At 42.4% G+C, this 20,899-nt stretch overlaps 1 protein-coding gene across 1 annotated transcript; it reads right to left on the bottom strand.

Moving 5' to 3' along the window:
- Positions 1-3,164: 3,164 nt before the first annotated feature.
- ZNF622 (zinc finger protein 622) lies at positions 3,165-15,746 on the bottom strand. The gene is made up of 6 exons (XM_046672406.1): positions 14,981-15,746; positions 13,914-14,174; positions 13,522-13,684; positions 10,545-10,657; positions 4,665-4,808; positions 3,165-3,425 (listed from the first exon to the last, which is right to left on the bottom strand). Exons 1-6 carry the CDS (start codon positions 15,606-15,608, stop codon positions 3,298-3,300), a joined length of 1,437 nt encoding a protein of 478 aa, XP_046528362.1. The 5' UTR covers positions 15,609-15,746; the 3' UTR covers positions 3,165-3,297.
- Positions 15,747-20,899: the final 5,153 nt, after the last annotated feature.

The raw sequence follows: 20,899 nt of genomic DNA, 5'->3' as shown, positions 1-20,899 counted from the left end.
GAAACGACTTGTATTCTTCAAAGCACTTATAAACTTCTGTAGACTGACAGCAATTCTCTTACAAAAATGTCTGCATGTTGAGTTGGCAACACAGCTCCTACCTGGTCTTCTGCGTATGAAATTATTGTGAATTCCAAATTAATAATGTCCAATGAGATCTTAACAGAGTTTAGAAATAACTAAGGTGGAAGGAAAGCAACTTAACAATTAAGAATCTACAAATAATGAAAACTGGTTGGGGGCAAAATTCATTCACATTCTAGGCAAAAAAAGGAGATGTTTTCTTTCATGTGTGTAACATTTACGTTATTATGTATGTATCTTGTACATAACATTAATGTAAACATTAGGTTCCGTGTATTTCTAGATTTAGAACAAGATCTAAATCCAGCAGATTTAATGGACTCGAGTAAATGTTTACAGCCCTGAGAGAGCTCCTTAGGATGGGATGATGCCAAGGATTCTGTATCAGTGTGTTACATTAATAAGAACACTACACCAGAAATCAGCATCTCTGGCTTCCTTCTGTCTCTCCTTAAAAAAGTTATGACCTTTCCTGAGTCTGTTTCCTCCTCTGTGAAACGGGCATGCTACCTACAGCTCACAGTGGAGAAACAAACCACAGCTCATGAAAGTACTCCATACTCAGTAAAACACCAATCACACTCCGCAAAGCAGAGAGAACACACCAAGCCAGCGTCCAGTCTGCAAACAATCAGCGAAGCCACCAGGGGCTTCAGGAACATGCATGGAGAGGGAACAAGATTATGTTCTCTCACTTTGATCCCAGTCTTGATGTCTCTAGTTAAAGACAGACGAATCCACTTGCCAGGGCCATCTGGTCCTGAGATTACTCCCAGGGGAAAGATTGCACACCAGGCACAGTCAGCCAGCTGCAGCCACCAGCGCAAACCTGGTACTGATGAACTTTAATACAATCACTCTGGTATCCACTGTTGAGTTTGAACAATGCTGTCTTAAAGACAATGGGCATTGAAGGGAAATATCAAAAGGGATAGGATTAAAAATTTGGATTTAATCAAAAAGAGTTAATTTGAGGTTAATTTGGATTAAATTTAATCAAAAAGAAATAAGAATAATAAAAATTTGGAGAAAGAAAAGCACTTTGTCAATCATGTATTATAAGGAGGGAAATTTAAAATGATCAAGTATGCAGTAAGCGACACAAGCATCCCTAGTTTTCAGCTTGTAGTTTTGTCTGGCAGGATCTGCCCACTTTTCCAAAATGACAGGCGTTAAGATACCAGGAAAAGAACATGCAGCTGTGCAAAACCAAAACGGAGAGCCAGTAGCACACAACTGTGTGGGAATGGCCAGGAAGCCCAAGGATCCTAACTACAGAAGACAGAGTGGGGATCAGAGTGAACCACTCAGAGTGAGGACCACAGACACACATCAAAGAGAGAATGACAAGGAAATCAACAATAGACATTTCCACGCTTTCCTCTGCCACAAGGAAGCACCCCCAACATAAGTTCATCTGTCGTGTTTCTTGTCTTGTTCATTTAACTATAAGGAGGTAATGTTTAAATCTCTCTTCTTTGCCCTCCCTCCCAAATAAGACTTTTACTCCACAAAGGCCAATAAACTGAATTCTACAAAAATTATAATGTGAATAGAGGTGAGATAGAGGCTTGTTTCACAAACCCAAAATCAGAACTAAGAAGGTATCTCCTGAAGCCTGGGAGAAGCAGATAAATAAACAGAGGGAGTATTTTTTAGGTCAGCAACCATACTGTCCTCATGGCCTCCCACAGGTAAAAATGCCTCAAAATTAAAAGGGTATGTATACAAACGAGGTACACAAACAGCTGAGCGGTGTGGTACCAGGTGTTGGAGAAGAGCAGGCAGCAGCTCCAAGGGAGGTAAGCACCAGATGGGGAACATGTACCATGGGCACCTCGTAGCAGTCAGAAGCAACGAACAAGGCGAATCATGTTGAGTGAAAAAAATGCTGAATGAAAAACAAACTGACAGGAGCTATAGCACAATGCCATGTACATTTCAGTTAAGCATAAATTAAAAACATACCTCACGTGAAGCGCTACATCATTTTCTCAGGATATAGATTTAAAGATGCGTCACACACAGAGGCTGCTACTTGTGTAGGGAGAATGTCAGAAAACAGGATGAAGGAACAAAATGAAAACCAGGGAGCCCCCCACTGTTGGATGATAGTGAGCCCATGTACTGAGGAAATGTACTTAATTCAACGCTGCATCCAAAGTGTAAAGAAAAGACACGACTACAGCAAACGAAGGCTGGTGAATGGTAAGCGCAAGCACGTTCTCCTGACATCCTTGGACCCACTACCCAGAAAGACTCCTGCTCCCTCTAGAACACCGGTCCTCCTCCGTGGGGCCCCTGTTTGCTCTATAAGGGTGAACTTGAAGCACTGACTTTGTGCCAGGGACTGAATGAGTGATGGGTCCTTTGGTAGATTTATTTAACCCCCACAACAACCTGTGAGGTAATAAACACCTCATTTTACAAATTCAAAAAACCTACTCACTTTTCCAAAGTCACAAAAGTAGCTCAATGGATTTGAACTTCATTTCCAATATTTTCCTTCTTCCTCTCAACCACCTAAACTGAGAATCTCTTCAGAGATTTAACCCCGAGGTAATTTTTGTTTCTAAAATGGGATCTAAAATTTTGTTTATTTTCTTCCTAAACTAACTGCCCAAGTAAAGGCAGCAATGGAAGCGGAGTCTATGTGCACAGCACTGTCATTCTTGTGTATTCACATTTACAAATAAAGAATCTTTACAGGAAGCCACTGACATGCTCTTTAACTTTGCCTAGATTTAATGAACATGCCCTGAGAGACTTTCACTACTTCGTGAGCCACGAAACATTCAAATGAGTGACACTTAACTTTGCTCCTACATAAACCTTAAAGCCCCCTTGGGTTCCAGTGCCACGACAGGTCAAGTTAGTCTTCTGAAAGTTAAACTAAGTTTGGAGTGGACCAGTCCCTCCTGAGTTTCCCATGTTATTCTGACAGCCATAATCAGTTAGAAGCTGAGGCGATAAGGCAACTGCCAAGCAGCAGAGTGGGTCCCAAAGTCCAGTAGACACAACAATCACTTTGTGAAAGCATAACCTTTAAACCCTGTCCCAAAATGACCTTTGAAAGCCAATGTGATTCTGACTTTTATTATTAGGTCAGAACAGATGAAATACAGGGAGAAGTAGCAGCAAAAAGCTCCCAGTGGCCCTCAGGCAAGGAGGACACCTGTGCAGGAGACAGATCACTCAATCCCCAGCAGACCCTCAGAATCTCACTTGGACCCTAAAGTGCATCTGCTTGGTGGCATTGTTCTTCATTCCTGTCTTCAGCATCCACTTTGATTTCATCCTTTGGACATACTGCATGTCCCGCTCACGCATAAGAGCTGCTCCTGTGGTTGGAAAGGGGATAAGAAATGAGGCAAGGGTCTACTATTTCTGATCAGAGAAATCCAATCTTTGCAGAGAATCTCAAAGTTAGTTTGGGGCTCTTACATTTAAATAAGAGTTGCTAACTTGAGGTCTCCACGAAATGGGCCTGGGGGGTTTATGCACACTGCAGAATTGCATACTAGAAATTCCATATATATACATTTCACTGGGATTAGTCTCTTTATTTTTCGTCATCTGGAGAGAGTCCATGAGCCCAAAGGTGAAGCCCCAGTGATCTAAGGGGACAGAGAAAGGCAGAGACTCTAAACTGAGTCAGACAATTCCTGACAAGAGTCAGATGAAGTCAGTGTCTGCTAGATTTAGCAGCCTCACAGCTCACAGGTAGCCATAGTGAAGGAAACCACGGTAGATAAACATGGTAGCATTTACAATGGATGGCAGTTGTCCAGAGCTTTCCAGCCATCAGAAGGGAGCTCTCCTCTTATCCTCTCCACAGTCCTCTAGTGGACTGCTATGCTCCCTGAAGATCTAAGGATGGAGCTTCATACAGCATACACATCAGAATGGATTTAAATAATTTCATATTGATGAGGTTTCAAAGCTTAACAATTTCAGTGGCCTGCTTTATTCCTCTGACTCTTACTAGGTTTTCTATGGGAAAATTATAGAAAGGAGTGATAGCTAGTCTTTCTTATGTGCATGCACTATACCGTACAAGCATTATGCCATTCAACCTGCACAACTCCAAGAGGTAGGTCCTATTATTATCATCTCCATTTTATAAATGAGGAAATAGAGGCTCAGGTTAATTAAATTACTTGTGCTCATCGTATAAGAGCCTATAAGTATTTCAGATAAGTCATGATTGACTCCATAGCTCAAGCTATTTGCCACAAGAATACTATTTAATTCCTCTGGGTAACCTCCAGGATAATTTCAACCTTTGATGATTACTAAATAATTATTTTTGTAACTATTACCTTCTGAAAAAGTTAATAGTGTATACACAGTTTTAGAAAGTTACTGTGCCAGGAATATGAAGTTTTCAAGTCATGGAGCTTTGGGTTCATTGCTATAAACATACCAAGTGGAACGGAAGTCCCCAGAGCCAAGAAGTTAAGTTCCCCTAGAGAGGATCCTAAGGACAACATAGAGGATCCTATGGAATCAGCTCCACCCAAGCCCCCTCCTGTAATGCAAGCTCCCGGGTTGGTTCACGGCCATCGGCATCGACATACCTGTGCTGCCAGTCCACCCCAGGGCTCTGTACTGCTGGAGTACCCGGCCCACGGCCTTCTGATTCTTGGCAACTGCTACAGCTCTTGACAAGCCAAAGCGCTGTTTGTAGTATCTCATCAAGGAGCGATGACCCACTCTGGCACCTGTTTTTTGAAAGAGCAATATTTAAACACTGAGTTGGATAGTTTTTCAAAGGCAGAGCTATAAAGCAAGGGCTTTCCAAATCAGACTTTTAAGGGTATCTAGCTGGAAAATGGATATGCCCAAAGAAACAGTGCTCTATCTGGTGAAGAAAAATGAAGCAACATATTAAAAAATGGAAGAAAGAAAACCAGAAGTAGAGATTTAAAAAAAAAAAAAGAGAGAGAGAGAATGGCAAGTCACTGTTAAGCAAAAAGTTCAGCACTTTGTACTTACTTATACACAATATGCCTCCCTGACACAGCCAATAGAGCCCTGGGAGGTAAGGGACTAACTTTTTTTTATGGAAAGAAGATTAAGCACAGAGAACAATCCTGATGTTCAAGTCTACAAGCCACAGTCTGCACCTAGAACAGAAATCAATCCACCTTTCTTTTGCTTAAATTCTCCATAGCAGTGGTTCTCAAATAGGGGTGATGTTGCATTTGGCAATGACTGGAGAAGTTTTTGGTTGTTACAGCTAGGGTGGGGTTCATGGCCTCTAGTGGGAAGGGGTCAGGGATATTGCCAAACATCCTACAATGCACAGGACAGCCCTCCACAATAAAGAATTATCTGGTCCAGAATGTCAGCAGAGTCTAGGCTAAGAAAGCCTGTGCTATTGCTTTCTAAATAACGGAAATCACCTGGTGAACTAGAATTTTAAAAGATGATTAAGCTGAATGCTCTTTACAGCTTTTGCCTATTCGGAAGAATCTGGTAAAACTATGCAAGCCAATCATGCTTTCAGAAATCAATTTCTATTGACTATCCAGCATTTTACAGGAAGAGTGTGCTGACCCCTATATCTTAGCTTCACAGCAGGTGGGGCAGGAAGGGGCAGGATTCAGTGATGACTAACTCCAGGCTCCATCAGAGCAATGGCTCTCAAAAGGTGATCCCGGGCCAGTGGTATCAGCATCACCTGAGAGCTTACTAATACAAGCTATGCTTTCACAGAAATATTAAAAAATAAGCAATCAGATACCTTCCCAGACAGACGTAAACACGTAGAAATTTAACAGCAGCATATACACAAGATATGAAACAGCTATTTCCACTGAAAATGAATAAAGCAAAAACCGGTAGGTAGTACCATGTATATGGTTTCTAGGAAAGTTCTACATTTACATACATAAAACCATTTCGTTCAGAATCTTTTGTGCAGAAAGACCATAAACAGGATGCTATAAATATTGTGGATGCCATATTTGCTTTTAGGATCTACACCTTTAATTTACATGAAAAAATTCTGTCAGTTTATTTTAAGTCCCTACACCTGGCAAGCTACCTAGAAAACAGCTTGATTGCTACACGGATATGGAAAAGTAGTTGCTTTCAGTAGATTGTTTTGCGATCAGACTCAAGAGCCTGACAAAGAGAAACTCAATTCAAAGATGCTATGGTCTTTAGATACCAATAGGGATGAAAACATGTTTCCCTGCCCCTGACCGCTCTGGCAGCATAAGAGTTAACCAAGCTCCCAGATACAGCTGACAGATAAGACTCAAGCTTAAATGGAGGCTCTTGCAGGAAACCCCAGCATTGTTTATTGTGATTTTCTATTTATAATGTTAGGTCAGGATGCTCCACATTTGCAATGATGATTACTTCAAAATCATTAAATGATATGGTAGTTATTCGTACATAATAAATCTAGTTATATTCTTAAGCAGCATTTGGAAATATATATTGAAGGTGGCTTTTTAAAACATCCTTGAAAAGGTTTCATTACTCAATGACAAGGTTTCTGACAGCAAGCAGAACAGAAAACATACAGTGCTCAGAGCGGCCCTGCCCTGGGTCAATGACAGTGAGCACCTGACATTAAGCACCAAGTATAACGTGCTAAGTACAACTCAACTTGAAGGCCCTCATCAGGAAAAATTATTTTTAGAACACAGTGTGACTGCCCAATAACTAACAGATGGGTTCTGCCTGAGCTACGGTGAAGCTACAACCTGTCCATCTACCTTTCATCAGAGCAACAACCGCTTAGAGAACTGTCCACTCTTACCTAACAAATAGCCTTACAATCAATGACATTAGATGGTGGAAAACAAAATATCTCCAACTACAATTTTCCTAAGATTAATTACGTATTTCTTGTGGATCCACTAACAGTTTCATCTGGCTAGTCAGTAGCTAACTGGACGTGTCTTTCACACCAGCCTACTCCACAGGAACTAAACAGCAATGAAGTAAACTCAAGAAACTGAGCCAGATCCCAGGCTTCAAAATAAATGCCACAGTGCCCTCTACTGGATGCTCTTTGTTATTGGCTCTGTGATCTTGATCTGAACTAACTCAATCCAAGGTATCACAAATACTGTCCTGACTTTGAAACCAGTTTAAAGTAGACTCTACTAAGTGTGGTTGATTAAATATCACTAAGCTCTCCACATGAGAATCCTTCTCCAATTAGCTTCACATTAAAATCCATGCTAACCCAGTCATACAACTGAGCATAACTGAAGAGGTTTCTGAATGATAAATTTGTTCCAAGACACAAACAGGTGATGGAATATACTGCTGTAATATCACTACATGGTACATAGTGTTTATTCAGAGATATCCCATTGTCTTGGTTCATTACAAAACCTCCCAAACCAGTACTGAGACATGGAGCAAACCATCATGCCTCACTGTCATCAAGACTGACTTAAAGATGACTGATTTTTAAAATGAGCTGGTACAAGTATGGGTGACATTAAAAGCAATGTATCAGTATAACCGTAAGAAATTTCAGAATATTGGTAGTTTCTGACTCACTAAGAAAGCTATGTTTTGTTGCTATTTAAAAAACTCTATTATAAGGTCTCAGCAGTCAATCATCTATGAAGACCCATGAAGGTAACACATGATGTATAGATATTTTTATTAGTGGTTCTTAATCTTCTCTGGGTCACAGATGCTTTTAAGAAACTACAACCTTTCCCCAGAAAATATGCACTTACCCACTCAGTTAAAAAAGTGTGCACGGCCACATATGTGACTTTAAGGCGCTATCACCTTCTCCCGGAAAAGAGCCCATGCGCACACAGAAAACAAGGGTGCATGGCCCAGTTAAAAACCTCTAGGGTAAGGTAGTATCTGGCTGTTGGTTAGATCTTTCCTGAATCTGTCTAAAAGTACAGTATTTCACAGTGCTCTAACACCACACCAGCTACCTCACTACTTCCAAGTCCAGGCCAAAGAGCCATCCTGAGCTTTATTATCCAACCCTTTAAGTAACATGACTCAGTCAGTGCACCTGCAGCTGTGAGCAAGGAAACCCAGGCTTCAAAAACCAGGGAAACTGGACCTTCAGGTTAATTTCATGCCAGTTTCTTCTTTGACTACATGACAATGTAAAGGCAAAGCAATCTGCTGCTCAGTACCGCAGGCAAATATCATTCTAAGCCCTCGAGGTCACTTCATAGCCCAGAATGGCTCCTTCTGCTCTCCTTTTCCTGTACTATGGCAGGCCCAAAGGAATCAACCTTGCTTTCCTTTTAAAAGTTGCCTCCAACCTCTCAGTCAACAAACATGTATCTGGCTCTGTGTGTCTGCGAGCCTCTGCTGAGATGAAAGAAGTAATCTTTGTTCTGAAAAGTAATGGGGGCAGACAGGCAAGCAAGCCAACAATTACAGAGATGTGAGAGGAATGTTATGATAGATACGCAAGTGTCATAGGAACAGAGGAGACTCTCCCTATGCAGGGCAGGAGCTGAGTTCAGAAAGGCTTCCAGGGGGGTGAACCCAAGTCTTAAAGGAAGAACAGGAGTAAGACAGAGGCACCACACACGCAAAGTGCCAGAGAAGGGAAACTCAAGGGGGAGGGTAAAGGAATCGCACAAGATACCTGGGGGACCAGCTGGAGAAACTAAGCTACCCTGAAGGCAGTGGCTCCCCCGGAGGAATTCCAGAGGGAAAAGAGACTGGTGTTTGTTTTAGAAAGAATGTTCTGGTGGTCAAGTGGACACCAGATTGGAGATGGGCAGACAGGAAGCTGTAATGGTGACACAGACAAATGGGTAAAGAGAAAACAAAGAAAAAATAATCAAAAGCCAATTAGGAGCTGCACACAGTAATCCTCTGGATGTGGGAGAGAGAGAGAGTATTCCTAAGAAGATGCCCATTTTGGCTTTGGCTGACCTTAGAAAACTCAATCATCCTAGGAAAATGATTTCTAGATAGCTAAGAAGTCTCTTTAAGTTTCAAAAATTTTAAGTCCAGGTGAAAATTTCTCTCAATTAGACTATATTTATTAAATATGAAATGCTCATTGTGCACATTTTTATAACATAATGTGCTAATGTCGATACAAAATGAAGCCAACATTCATAGTGGTCCTACTACATGCCACACACTGCTTTACAGGGACCATCTTTATTCAACTTACTCTAGGTCTGTTGTGATCTTATTCTACAGTTAAGGATGTAGAAGCTAATGAGACAAAGGGCTAAAAAAAAATAAGTCTTAGAAAAAAAGTTATTAAACTCATTTCTGATGATGTGTACTGGTATTTTCACCAGAGGAAGACTACAGTAGAAGAGGTTCTCTGTGACATATTTAGGCCTATTTTGCTACTGTGTATCATACAGGCCACAATATTCTACTGCATTATAGCTTTCTTGTCACTGTAGGAAGAATTACATCTTCAAGACAGGTTGTGCCTGCCCTTGCCTTCTACTCTCATACTCTAAAGCTGCCCTTAGCCTTAAAAGGTTATTAAAAAAGTTAAATAGGGCTGGCTGTACCTAAGCAGTGACATTCTATGTGGAAAACAACACTAGAGAGTGGCTTCTTCATCACAGACATTTCCACTGGCAAGGTGGCTGCTCCTGACCCCACCACTACTGCAAATCTTCTGAGGCAGTGTTGGGAAGTGAAGAAAAGGCTTCATTGACTGGGTCTATGATCTTGGATAAATTACCCAACCTGTCTAAGCTTCAGCTGACTTATAGGTCAAATAAAGATAACAGAATCTAACTGACAGGCTTGTTGCAAAGATAAAATAATGTACATATAAAATAACATAACTCAGTAAATACCAGGTATTAGGATCTTATTATCTCTACCATTCCATTTCCTGTCCTGCTCACATATGTTTTCTGTAGCTTCCCCATTCTTACCAGCTAATCATAACATCATAAACAATAGCGGATGTTTCTCATATTCATGGCTTTTATCTTTCACACCTGGGATAAATTCCCACCATTATGAATCCTGTTCTCCAAAGCAGAAGGCAGAATTCAAACTCCAAGCCACCCCTACAACCAGAACACAGAGAGGCAACCCGGGTGCTGTAAATCAGATACACCCATGCCAGGCTACCATCTGGAAGTCTGAGCAATGCTAGGAAGCAGGAATCAGTTCAAAGAATAAGAATAAATCAAGATTAAGAAGAAAAACCTAAATGGGACCAAAAAATAGACAGACAACAGAACAGAAAGGGCCTACATATTTAAAAAGAAATAACTGATTCAGAGCATTCTGAGTCATAAGAGGAGTAAAAATACTGATCCAATTTAAACTAAATAGCCAACACAGAGCTAAGTGGTAACCTTTGGAGTTTACCACGTACCTGAGAACATAAACCCACACTTTTAAGTTTTATGTTCTATTTCCCTCAGCATGGAAGGGAATGGACAGGAACATGCCTCTCCAACAATCTCACTGGCATTAAGCTATTCATTTTTGACAAATACACTTACCAGAAGGTAGAATTAGCTCCATAGTTTCGTCATCATACTCTAAACTCTTTTCAGAAGGCAACTCCTCGGCCTCATCAGGGTCTTCGCCTTCCCTGTGATCTGGGTAGCTACTCCTGTAATAGTGAAGTGGCATCAATAAATAGACGAACACCTCAAGTTTAACTAAAAGACATAAACTGTATTTGTAAATGTGGCGAACCCACTAGCTATCTAAAAGGGAGGGATAAACAGTTGCAGGGACTGCAAGCTGAACGGTCTGGGAGAGAAAACAACTTGGTAGCATTTTCTCTGTAGTAAAAGTGTGCAAATGAGCTATGAACTCAAAATGGATCACAGCCCGAAGCGTAAGATACAAAACTATAAAAACCCCTAAAAGATAACATAGGAGAAAATCTAGATGACTCAGGGTTTGGTGATGACTTTTTTAGGTACGACACCAAAAGCACAATCCATGAAATAATTGATAAGCTGGACTTCATTAAAATTAAAAAGTTCTGCTCTGTGAACAACAATGTCAATAGAATTAAAATACAAGCCACAGACTGGGGGAAAATATTTTCAAAAGACATATCTGATAAAGGACTGTTATCCAAAGTATACAAAGAACTCTTAAAACTCAATAATAAGAAACAAACAACCCACTTAAAAAATGGGCCAAAAACCTTAACAGACACCTCACTAAGAAGATACACAGTTGGCAAATAAGCATGTAAAAAGATGCTCCACATCTTATGTCAACAGGGAAATGCAAATTAAAACAATGAGATGCCACTAAGACACACCTGGTAGAATGGCCAAAATCCAGAACAGTGATAGCACCAAATGCTGGTGAGAATGTGGAGCAAGAGGAACTCTCATTCACTGCTGGTGGGAATGTGGAGCAAAAGGAAATCTCATTCATTAGTGGTGGGAATGAAAAATGGTACGGCCACTTTGGAAGAGTTTGGAGGTTTCTTACAAAATTAAACATACTCTTACCATATGATCCAGCAATCGCTCTGCTTGGTCTTTACCCAAAGGAGCTGAAAACTTATGTCCACATAAAAACCTGTGCATGGATGTTTATAGCTTTATTCATAATTGCTAAAACTCGGAAGCAACCAAAATGTCCTTCAATAGGTGGATGGATAAACTATGGTACATCCAGATAATGGAATATTATTCAGACCAAAAAGAAATGAGCTGTCAAGCCATGAAAAGACATGGAGGAACCTTAAATGCACATTACTAAGTGAAAGAAGCCAGCCTGAAAAGGCTACATACATATGCATGATTCTTACTGTATGATGTTCTGGACAAGGCAAAACTATGGAGACATTAAAGACCAGTGGTTGCCAGTGGCTGGGATGGAGGGAGGGGGGAGTGATGAATAGGTGGCGCACAGAGGATTTTTTAGGCCAGTGAACCTACTCTGTATGACACTGCAATGGTGGATACATGTCACTATACATTTGTCCAAACTCACAGAATGTACAACACCAAGAGGGAAATATAATACAAACTATGGACTTTGAATGATGATGATGGGTCAATGTAGGTTCATCAATTCTAACAAACGTACCACCAGGGGGAATGTTGATAAGGAGTGAGGCTATGCATGTGTGGGGGCAGGGAGCATACGAGAAATCTCAGTACCTTTTGCTCAATTTTGCTGTGAACCTAAAATTGTCCTAAAAAAAAAAGACAGTGTGCAAATGACCTATAACTAAATTCATCTATTTGTTTCTCCCTAGGAAGGCCGCCAGAGAGGAAGAGGAGGAGAATGCAGAACTGGAGATACAGCTCTTGTCAATTTAACCATTATAAAGCCAAATTCTAGAACAGTGTTGGCCAAAAGAACTGTGTGATGAGAGAAATTTTCTATGTCTGTGTGTCCAATATGGTAGCTATGAGTTACACGTGCTTTTAAGCACTGAGCTTTGAAATGTAGGTAGTGCAACTGAAGAACTGAATTTTTAATTTTTCAATTTGATTTTTAATTAAGAAATAGCCACATGAGTACACCTAGTACACCTAGTAATTACCATATTGGACAGTGCAGTTCTAGAAGAATCTGTGTTCTGAGAAATGTTCAAATATACAAAGAAAATAATTGGAGAAATGCACACTAAAATGTTAATAGTACAACAGATAACCCAATAGAAAAACAAAAGACTTGATCAGATAAATGGCCAATTAATATATAAAAACATTCTCAACTACAGGGAAAGGCAAATTAAAACCACAAGGGGATACCACTACACAGCCATCAAAGTGGCTAAAATGAAAAATCCTCCCTCACTACAAGAGAGAAACGAGACATCAGGAGGAAAAGGCAAAAGGATGACTTAAAAGACTAGGACTTTTCTGAACACTTGTGTCACGTGGACGACGCACGCCTGGCGTGGTAATTATACACCCCTGCTTGCGTAGCACACTCCTGCTACGTCATAGGCATCCTGACACCAGGAAGAAGCTGTTCACAAATGCCGAGTGTAGATTTGCTGCATGATGTACGAATTATTCAAGTCTCTAGTTAAGGGTGAACCACCTAAGGGACAATCTCACCATCAAATGCCTGGGACTGGTCTCGTTCAGCAACCATCCCAACTTCTTAGGAGACAGCTTGTGATTCAAGGATTCTCAGGGAAACCAAAATGTGAAACCTAATTTCTGTGCCCCCTGTTCACAATGCAACTGACAAAACTGAACTCCTGATCATTTAAATCCAAAAAAAACAAAAATAAGTTTTCAAGTCAGACAAACTTCAGTTTGCGCCTGAGATCCTTGCTTTATCAGCTGTCTTTATTAGATGTGTGTGTTTAACTCTGTTAGGCTCAGTTTCTTATCTGTGAAATGAGAGGGAATGAGAAGTGTTACGAGAGTTATAAAGAACATATCACATAAAGACACACTTCAGTGTCAATGATATTTCTCATATCATTCAATGCAAATATGAGGACCACACTTCGGTTCACATTACAAGCCAAAGACTTACCTAAAATCATAGAAGTCTGCAAATTCCAAAGCAGCATCACCATCTGTGAAGAGCTTACAGTGGCTTTTGTCATTCATATGCGCCTGTACAGCTTCTGTGGAGTAGAACGATTTCCCTTTCTCATTGCACCACAAGCAAATCTTCCCAACACCAACTTTTTCTCCTGGAATAATAATTTGAGGAAAAAAATATGAAAGGAGCTTTCTACAGCCAGATTAAATCTCACCATTTAGCTCCACAATTCAAAGAGCATGCATCAAGTTTTTGATCTTCACAAAATAAGCAGGTAATTAAATCAAAGATCGATAAGAAACACAAAACTAATGTTCCCTTAAGACCTGCCCTCCAATAATGCGGTATTTTCTCATTAAAAGTAAAACTACTGTACCTACCCAAATATTTAATCAGCCCCTTAAGATCAGAAAGATATTCTATATCAGGAATAAAGAAGCTGTGAACTTTAGTCATATGAGCCACATTCTTCACGAGGGAGCTTGAATGATGGGGACAAAATAAGCAGTCCGTTACAGGGATGGCACCAAGGCGGGGGCTTCCCCCAGACTCTTCCTCCTCTGCATCCTGCCCCTCCACCTCGTCCATCACTTCAGCATCCTCACATTCCAGTTCTTCATCAGAATCAATATCTTCCCAATCTTCAGGCCAGAGATTTGAAAAACAAAGTTAGTTGAAGAAAAGCGTTAACCATAATCAAAAAACCAGAAAGATTCACAAACACACAGTGGTACAGTCCTATATTTGGGGAGACAGGGTGCCAATTATGTCTGAGGGCAAACCCTCTTTCAAGATCTCAATTTTATCTATTCATTTACCACATACCAATTCGTATGGCTAAGAAATTCCTTAATCTTCCTTTTCCAGCTCAGAGTAAACGCCTTAATGGAAGTCTTTTACTTCTTTCCTATGCTTATACGAACACCTACAATATCAGTGTTAATAGGAAGTGATGCGGGAAGGAAGGAATAAATAGGTCACAAAGTCAAGGAGGCCTGGTTACCGGCTCAATGTCCTCATTTCAGGTTAGCTAGCTGATTCTGAACCAATCATTTTACTGTTTGAATCAACTAAATGAAGTACAAAACCATCACCCCTAGAGACCCAGTAGAATTACAAATTCTACAGCAGATGGGGTGGCACGTAACATGTCCTCTCAGGCATCTGTTAAAAGCTTCCTCATTCAACGACACATTCTATAAATATTTACTAAGCACCTATTTTTCTCCCTCCAGTAGGGTTCTAGGCCCTGAATCTACAACAGCGAACTAAACAGACGGAATTCCCTGTGCGGATGCTGGCCAGGCAGGTCACTTCGGAAAGCATCTAAACATCCTCACGCATCATTTTCACGTAAAAACTGACACCTCCCGCCTCCAATCTCCAGCGTACATCTGGACACTCAAGGGGGACCAGTCCTCCCCTTGCCCCCAGACAGAGCCCTGACCGTCTTCATCCAGGTCCTCCTCTTCCTCCTCACTCTCCTCCTCTCCCTGCCGCTTTGCCAGCTTCTTCGCCTGCTGTTCAAACCACTGGAGCCGGGGAGGTTTCTCCGCCGGGTCTCTGTCGAGAGTCCCACGTCCTCCATCAGCCACCGCCGCGGGACTCCTGGACTCCTCCTTAAGCGCTGGGGAGGTCTTCTTGGGGGACATGGACGGCTGAGCCTTGATGGCCTGCTGGATGGCGACGTTCACGGCATCTTTGTCTACACTGTCCACGCTCAGCCCCTTCTCCAAGTTCTTCTCATTCATCACCTCCACCTTCCGGCTCACGGCCTGCACGGCCTTCTTCTCCAGCTCCACATGCCGCCGGGACTTGAGGTGGTTCTCGTAGGCGTTGAAGGAGGCAAACTTCTTACTGCAGACAGTGCAGTAGGTGGCGGTGCCCTTGCTCTCCTGCTCCGCCACGGCCCGCTGCGCCCGCACACGCTCCTGGAAGCCCTCGGCGGTGACTGGGGCCATGTCCGCCACTTTCCGCCTCAGGTTGTAGCGGTGCCAATCCGTCTTGTAGTGGGCCCGCTGCAGCTCCGCGTCGCGGAAGGCCACCCGGCAGGTGATACAGGTGTACGTCGCCATCGCCAGACGGGAAATAAGAGGCGACCAAAGCAGAAATCTAGAGACCAGAGCTCCGACCCCGCGAGGCGTTCAGTCCTTAAGCGGCCTCAGCCGCCACGAAAAACTAGCCTACACTGACTTCCGGACTCGCTCTGAGAGCAGTTCCGGCACACCAGGGAAGTTATTCCCAGCTGGACAGGAAGTCCCGCCTCCCGACATGTAGTCACGCCCCCTCCGAGAACAAGAAGGGCGGACGGCGAGGGAGGTATGTGGCTAACCAGGCCCCGCCCAGTCGGCCTGAGGTGGGTGTTGATTGACGGGCGCCGCGCCACCTCCGCTACTTTCTTTCGTGTTGCGCGGTGGTTAAGGCGACGACTGCGCGAGAAGTGGGTGTGGGGTACCGGGGCGGCTCTCGGGTCAGCAGGTCTCCCAGGAGTGGTCCAGGCGGCCACGCGAGGGTCCGGGCTTCTCCGAGGACCGCGCGCCGCGCCCCTGCAGCCCGATGAATGGATGTCGGGAAAGCGCGGGCTGCTGCTTAGCCGCCAGTCGGACCACCTGAGCCCTCGCCGGGCGGCTGGAGTCCGGGAAACCGGAGCCTCAGGCCGGAGACCGAGGGAATTCACGGGAAAACCTGAGGGTCTGGGGCGGCCCTTCCAGCGAAGGGCGCAGGCGAAACTAGTGAATGACGAGTTGGCCAGTGAGGAGCAAAGAGCCGCAGCCGAGCCGCTGCCCGTGCAAGTGTAGTCCAAGCCACGTATGCAATCTTAACTCGAATAGTAGCCACGTTTTTACAAAAGCAAGAGGTGAGATTGATGTATTTTATTTAACCCAGTGTAGCCAAAATATTGCCATCTCAACATATAATCACTGCAAAAGGTTTCATGAGAAATTTTAGATTCGGTTGTTGGTTCTAAATCTTGGAACTCCAATGTGTGTTTTACAATTAGCAGCACATCTCAGTTCGGACTAGCCCCATTCCGTGTGCTCCGTTAACTATGTGGCCTCCTAGGTAGCAGGGCAGGGCTATGGGGACATGAATGTTAAAGGCTCAGGGGGGTTAGACCCCTCTGCACAGCCTGGCTGAACCAGGCAGCCCTGTTACAGCACTAAACATCGCGTCTTCAGAATCCGAGCGGCCCTTTACGCAAACATACAGACGGATTTAAGAATCTAGGTCAAGTCACTTTGCTCTTCTTGCTCAAAACCCTCCAGTGGCTTCCCGTGGCTCAGAGTAGAGTTCAAACACCTTATTGCTATGTTCTGAATGTTTGTGCCCCCCCCCCCAGAATTCATATGTTGAAAACCCGATGCCCAAGGTGATGGTGTTAGGAGGTGGGGCCTTTGGGGAGTGATTAGGGCTCTGCCCTCATGACAGGCTTAATGCTGTCTTAAAAGAGACTCTACAGAGGATATAATAAGTCTGTGACCAGAAAGAGGGCTCTCACCAGACTATATTGGCACCCTGATCTTGGACTTCCAGCCTCCACACTGTGAGAAATAAGTTTGCTGTTTATAAGCCACCTAGACTGTGGTATTTTGTTATAGCAGCTGGAATAAACTAAGACACTTTTTTATTCTAGGAAGTCCTATATGATCTGCCACCACCCCCAGCCCTGCCTCTGATCTCCTGCCACACTCTTCTCCCCATTCTGCTCACCCCACTGCAGACACCTTGACCCCCTTGATGTTCCTTTAACAAGGCTACGGAGCTATGGAGCATCTTTTGTTCCTACAAGTCTTAGAAATCCTTTATTCTTCTGTTTGGAACATTCTTTTTCTGGCTTGCTCCCTTACTTTTAAGATTTCTGCCCAAATGCCTTTATAAGAGGGGCTTATCCATATCTTGTCAAAAATAGTGCCTACCCCCAACTCTTGACTTTACTAAGCGTAACTTTTCTCCATAGCATTGTATTATCTATTACTCTGTATCAAATTACCCCCAAATTTAGCAGCTTAAAACAACAAATTTTGATTACCTCAGTTTCTCTAAGTCAGGAATTTGGGTGGCTCAGGGTGTCATCAAATTGCAGTGAACATATGGGCCAGGGCTTCAGGTCATGTGACAGTTTGACTGGCTGGAGGATCCCCTGGGCAGATGCCTCATTTACACACAGCAAGAGGTTTTGGTTCCTCACCAAGGGGACCTACCTCTCTATAGGGCTGCTTGAGTGTCCGCATAACAGGGCAATTGGCTTCCCCTGGAGAGAGCAAAGTGGAAGCCACAATGTCTTTTTGACCTAGCCTTGGAAGTTACACATGGGCATTTCCACAATGTGCTCTTATTTATGAAGGTCTGCCCTATTTAGTGTGGGAGGGGACTACATAAAAACATGAGTGGGGTGTCTTTGGGGACCATTTTGGGAAATTGGCTACCACTAGCATTTGTTGTTTGTCACTGGCTTCCTAGTTTTAGCATTGAAAGCCCTGTATCCCAGGAAACCCCTTCATCCTGGGCAAACCAGGATGGTTAGTCACATTATAGGCTAGTCATCCGCATCTAGACTGTAGGCTCTCTGAGAGCAGCAACTCCTTTCATTGCTGTATACCCTAGTGCTAGCACAGTGCTGGCACAGAGCTTGTTCAGTATTTGGGTTTTTTTTTTTCCTGCATTTTTCTCCCCAAATCCCCCCAGTACATAGTTGCATATTTTCAGTTGTGGGTCCTTCTAGTTGTGGCATGTGGGACTCCGCCTCAGCGTGGCCTGAGGAGCGGTGCCATGTCCGCGTCCAGGATTTGAACTGGTGAAACCCTGGGCCGCCAAAGTGGAGGGCGCAAACTCGGCCACGGGGCTGGTCCCTCAGTATTTGTTAAATGAATCTTTTGTAGTGCAAAATTTAAGTCTGATGGTGATTTTTATTCCAGAAAACTTGATTTTGAGATTATCAAAATCTTTTAAAATAGCTGAGTCCTCTGGACAGATACCCACTTTAAGAAAGCTAGGTAGTAGTAGTATTAGTCATCAACTGGGATAAGCAAAACAATGTATATTTTCAAGCTTCTCTAAAAAGTAAAGCAGAAGATGGCTAGATAAAAATAAAGAACTTCTGGGGGCCACCTGGGTGGCCCAGCAGTTAAGTTCATGTGCTCCGCTTTGGCGGCCTGAGGTTTGCCAGTTCAAATCCTGGGCGTGGACCTAGCATGGCTCATCAAGCCATGCTGTGGCAGGCATCCCACATACAAAGTAGAGGAAGATGGGCATAGGTGTTAACTCAGGGCCTATCTTCCTCAGCAAAAAGAGAAGGATTGGAAAAAAAAAAAAAAAAGAGGATTTGCCACAGACGTCAGCTCAGGGCTAATCTTCCTCAAAAAGAAAAAGTAAAGAACTTCTGGTTTTGCTTTTGCATTTCAGCATCTTTGAACTCTCCATAGGTTATTTACATTTCCTCTTCAAAGGGACATTGTTTTCTCCACCATATTAATTTTTCAGTGTACTGCTCTTCTTCTGCAATCTCCTTAGAGCCTCACTCTTTCCTCTTAGTCTACCTATTGTAATGAGACTAATTTTCCTAAACCATTTTTCCTTTTATGTCACTTGTTCTGTTCAATTATGGTTGTCTGTTGCCCATAAGAGGAAGTTAAAATTCCTCTGCTTGGTTTTCAGTATCTCCCATAACCTCTTTCGCATTCTGCCTATCTCCAATGTGTGGGTTTCCACACCACTAAGCAATTCTCCAACACCAGCTGAGTCTCTTACAATTCAACTCAATGTTGATACTATCTACCTGGAGGTAGTACCAGATCCCACAGGTTGTGACCTGTGCTTCTGACTGACTGGTTATAGATTGGACATTCCATGACCTCAGATTTGATTAATTTTCTAGAACAACTCACAGAACTCAGGAAATCAGTTTACTTAGTAGATTACAAGTTTATTACAAAGGATATTAAAGGATACAAATGAACAGCCAGATGGAGAGATACACAGGGCAAGGTCCAGAAGGGTCCTGAATACAGGAGCTTCTGTCCCTATGGAGTTTAGGGTGTGCCACTCCCTCAGCTAGGATAACTAGGGCTTTCCAAATGTCACCTCATTACCATAACAAAAGATGCCTTTATCTTTCTCATCATTTAGGAAATTCCAAGGGTTTGGGGAGCTCTGTGCCAGGGATGGGAGGAAGACCAAATGCACATTTCTTATTATAAATCACCATATCACCCTATCCTTTATGATATTCTACTGTTTCTAAATTAAGACACCCCTACTTACAAGGAATTTTTGTGATTTGTTAGGGATGGTAAAAAATACAGTTAACTAATACAATAAAGACAGGGTTAAGTACAATGAAATATAAAGGGCAGTAGGTATTTAAAATAGAGAAATCTCATCAATTAGAGAGATCAGAAAAATTTTCGTTAAGGAGCTGACATTTCAGATGTGTCCAGAAGGAGGGGGGAGATAGAGGATTTCATCTGCAAGTGGAAAAAGTGGAGTGAAACAGGTAGAAGAAATACTGTGGAAAGAGGAAAATAAGGGACATATTTAGGAAGAACACGTCTAGTATGAGTGAAGCATAGGATACAGGTAAAGAAGGGAAAATACAACTAGAAAGTATTAAGCTATCATTGGGTAAAGGGTTGAATTCTAGAGTTTGCTGTTCATTCTTCATTTGATAAACAGTAGGGACTCAAAAAGTGTTTCAGTTTATAAGGGCATCAGAAATAGATCTGGGCCTTGGGCAGAACCAGCAGCAGTATCTGGGTTTGACTGGAAAAATACCAGAAAGGAGCAGGTCTGTAGCCAATAGCTCCTTGGTAAATGCAACCCGATTAACCAAAGGACCTTTGAGTTAAACTTCTCCGCAGCATATCCAGAGTACTATCTATGTTCATATGTCCAATCTCTGCCGACAGTATTATCAAAAATGTTTATTATCAAATTAATCGTTCTCCTGAAGAATTTAAACTGAGACCGCCTGTGACAAAAAATTTAGATGTGAAAATATTGAAAATTAGAATTCCTTATGGATACTGTGACATAGCCCTTAAGATAGTCCACTTAATTACCAAGCTTTTGAAGTTATGGCGCACACTGTTAAAGTAACAGTGCCTACAACGATGTGGTTCCTTTTCAGTCGTGGAAGATGTTGGGATGTTGATCTTTGATAATTACAAATTTTAAAATAAGAAATAATAAGGTCACCTTCGAGTCAATTGATATGTGATCACAATATTCTCTTGTGACAGTTTTACTACTTTCCACACTCCTATATTGCAGTGACAACTTGGTTTTTAAAAGGAAAACTATAAAGGGGATTGGATTAGTTGAGGTTAACTTTTGGGGGTAACAAATATAGAATATAAAACATACATTT

The sequence above is a fragment of the Equus quagga genome, chromosome 9 (assembly GCF_021613505.1).
Source record: "Equus quagga isolate Etosha38 chromosome 9, UCLA_HA_Equagga_1.0, whole genome shotgun sequence".
In the NCBI taxonomy this organism is placed as follows: domain Eukaryota; kingdom Metazoa; phylum Chordata; class Mammalia; order Perissodactyla; family Equidae; genus Equus; species Equus quagga.
This window is presented reverse-complemented; position numbering and strand designations above follow the sequence as displayed.

Coding starts and splice junctions, on each gene's coding strand:
- ZNF622 (XM_046672406.1), bottom strand. CDS start 15,608: ATGGCGACGTACACCTGTATCACCTGCCGGGTGGCCTTCCGCGACGCG. Junction 13,685..13,913: donor GGGGCTGATTAAATATTTGG/GTAGGTACAGTA, acceptor TTATTATTCCAG/GAGAAAAAGTTGGTGTTGGG. Junction 4,809..10,544: donor GGAGCTAATTCTACCTTCTG/GTAAGTGTATTT, acceptor TTCAAAAAACAG/GTGCCAGAGTGGGTCATCGC.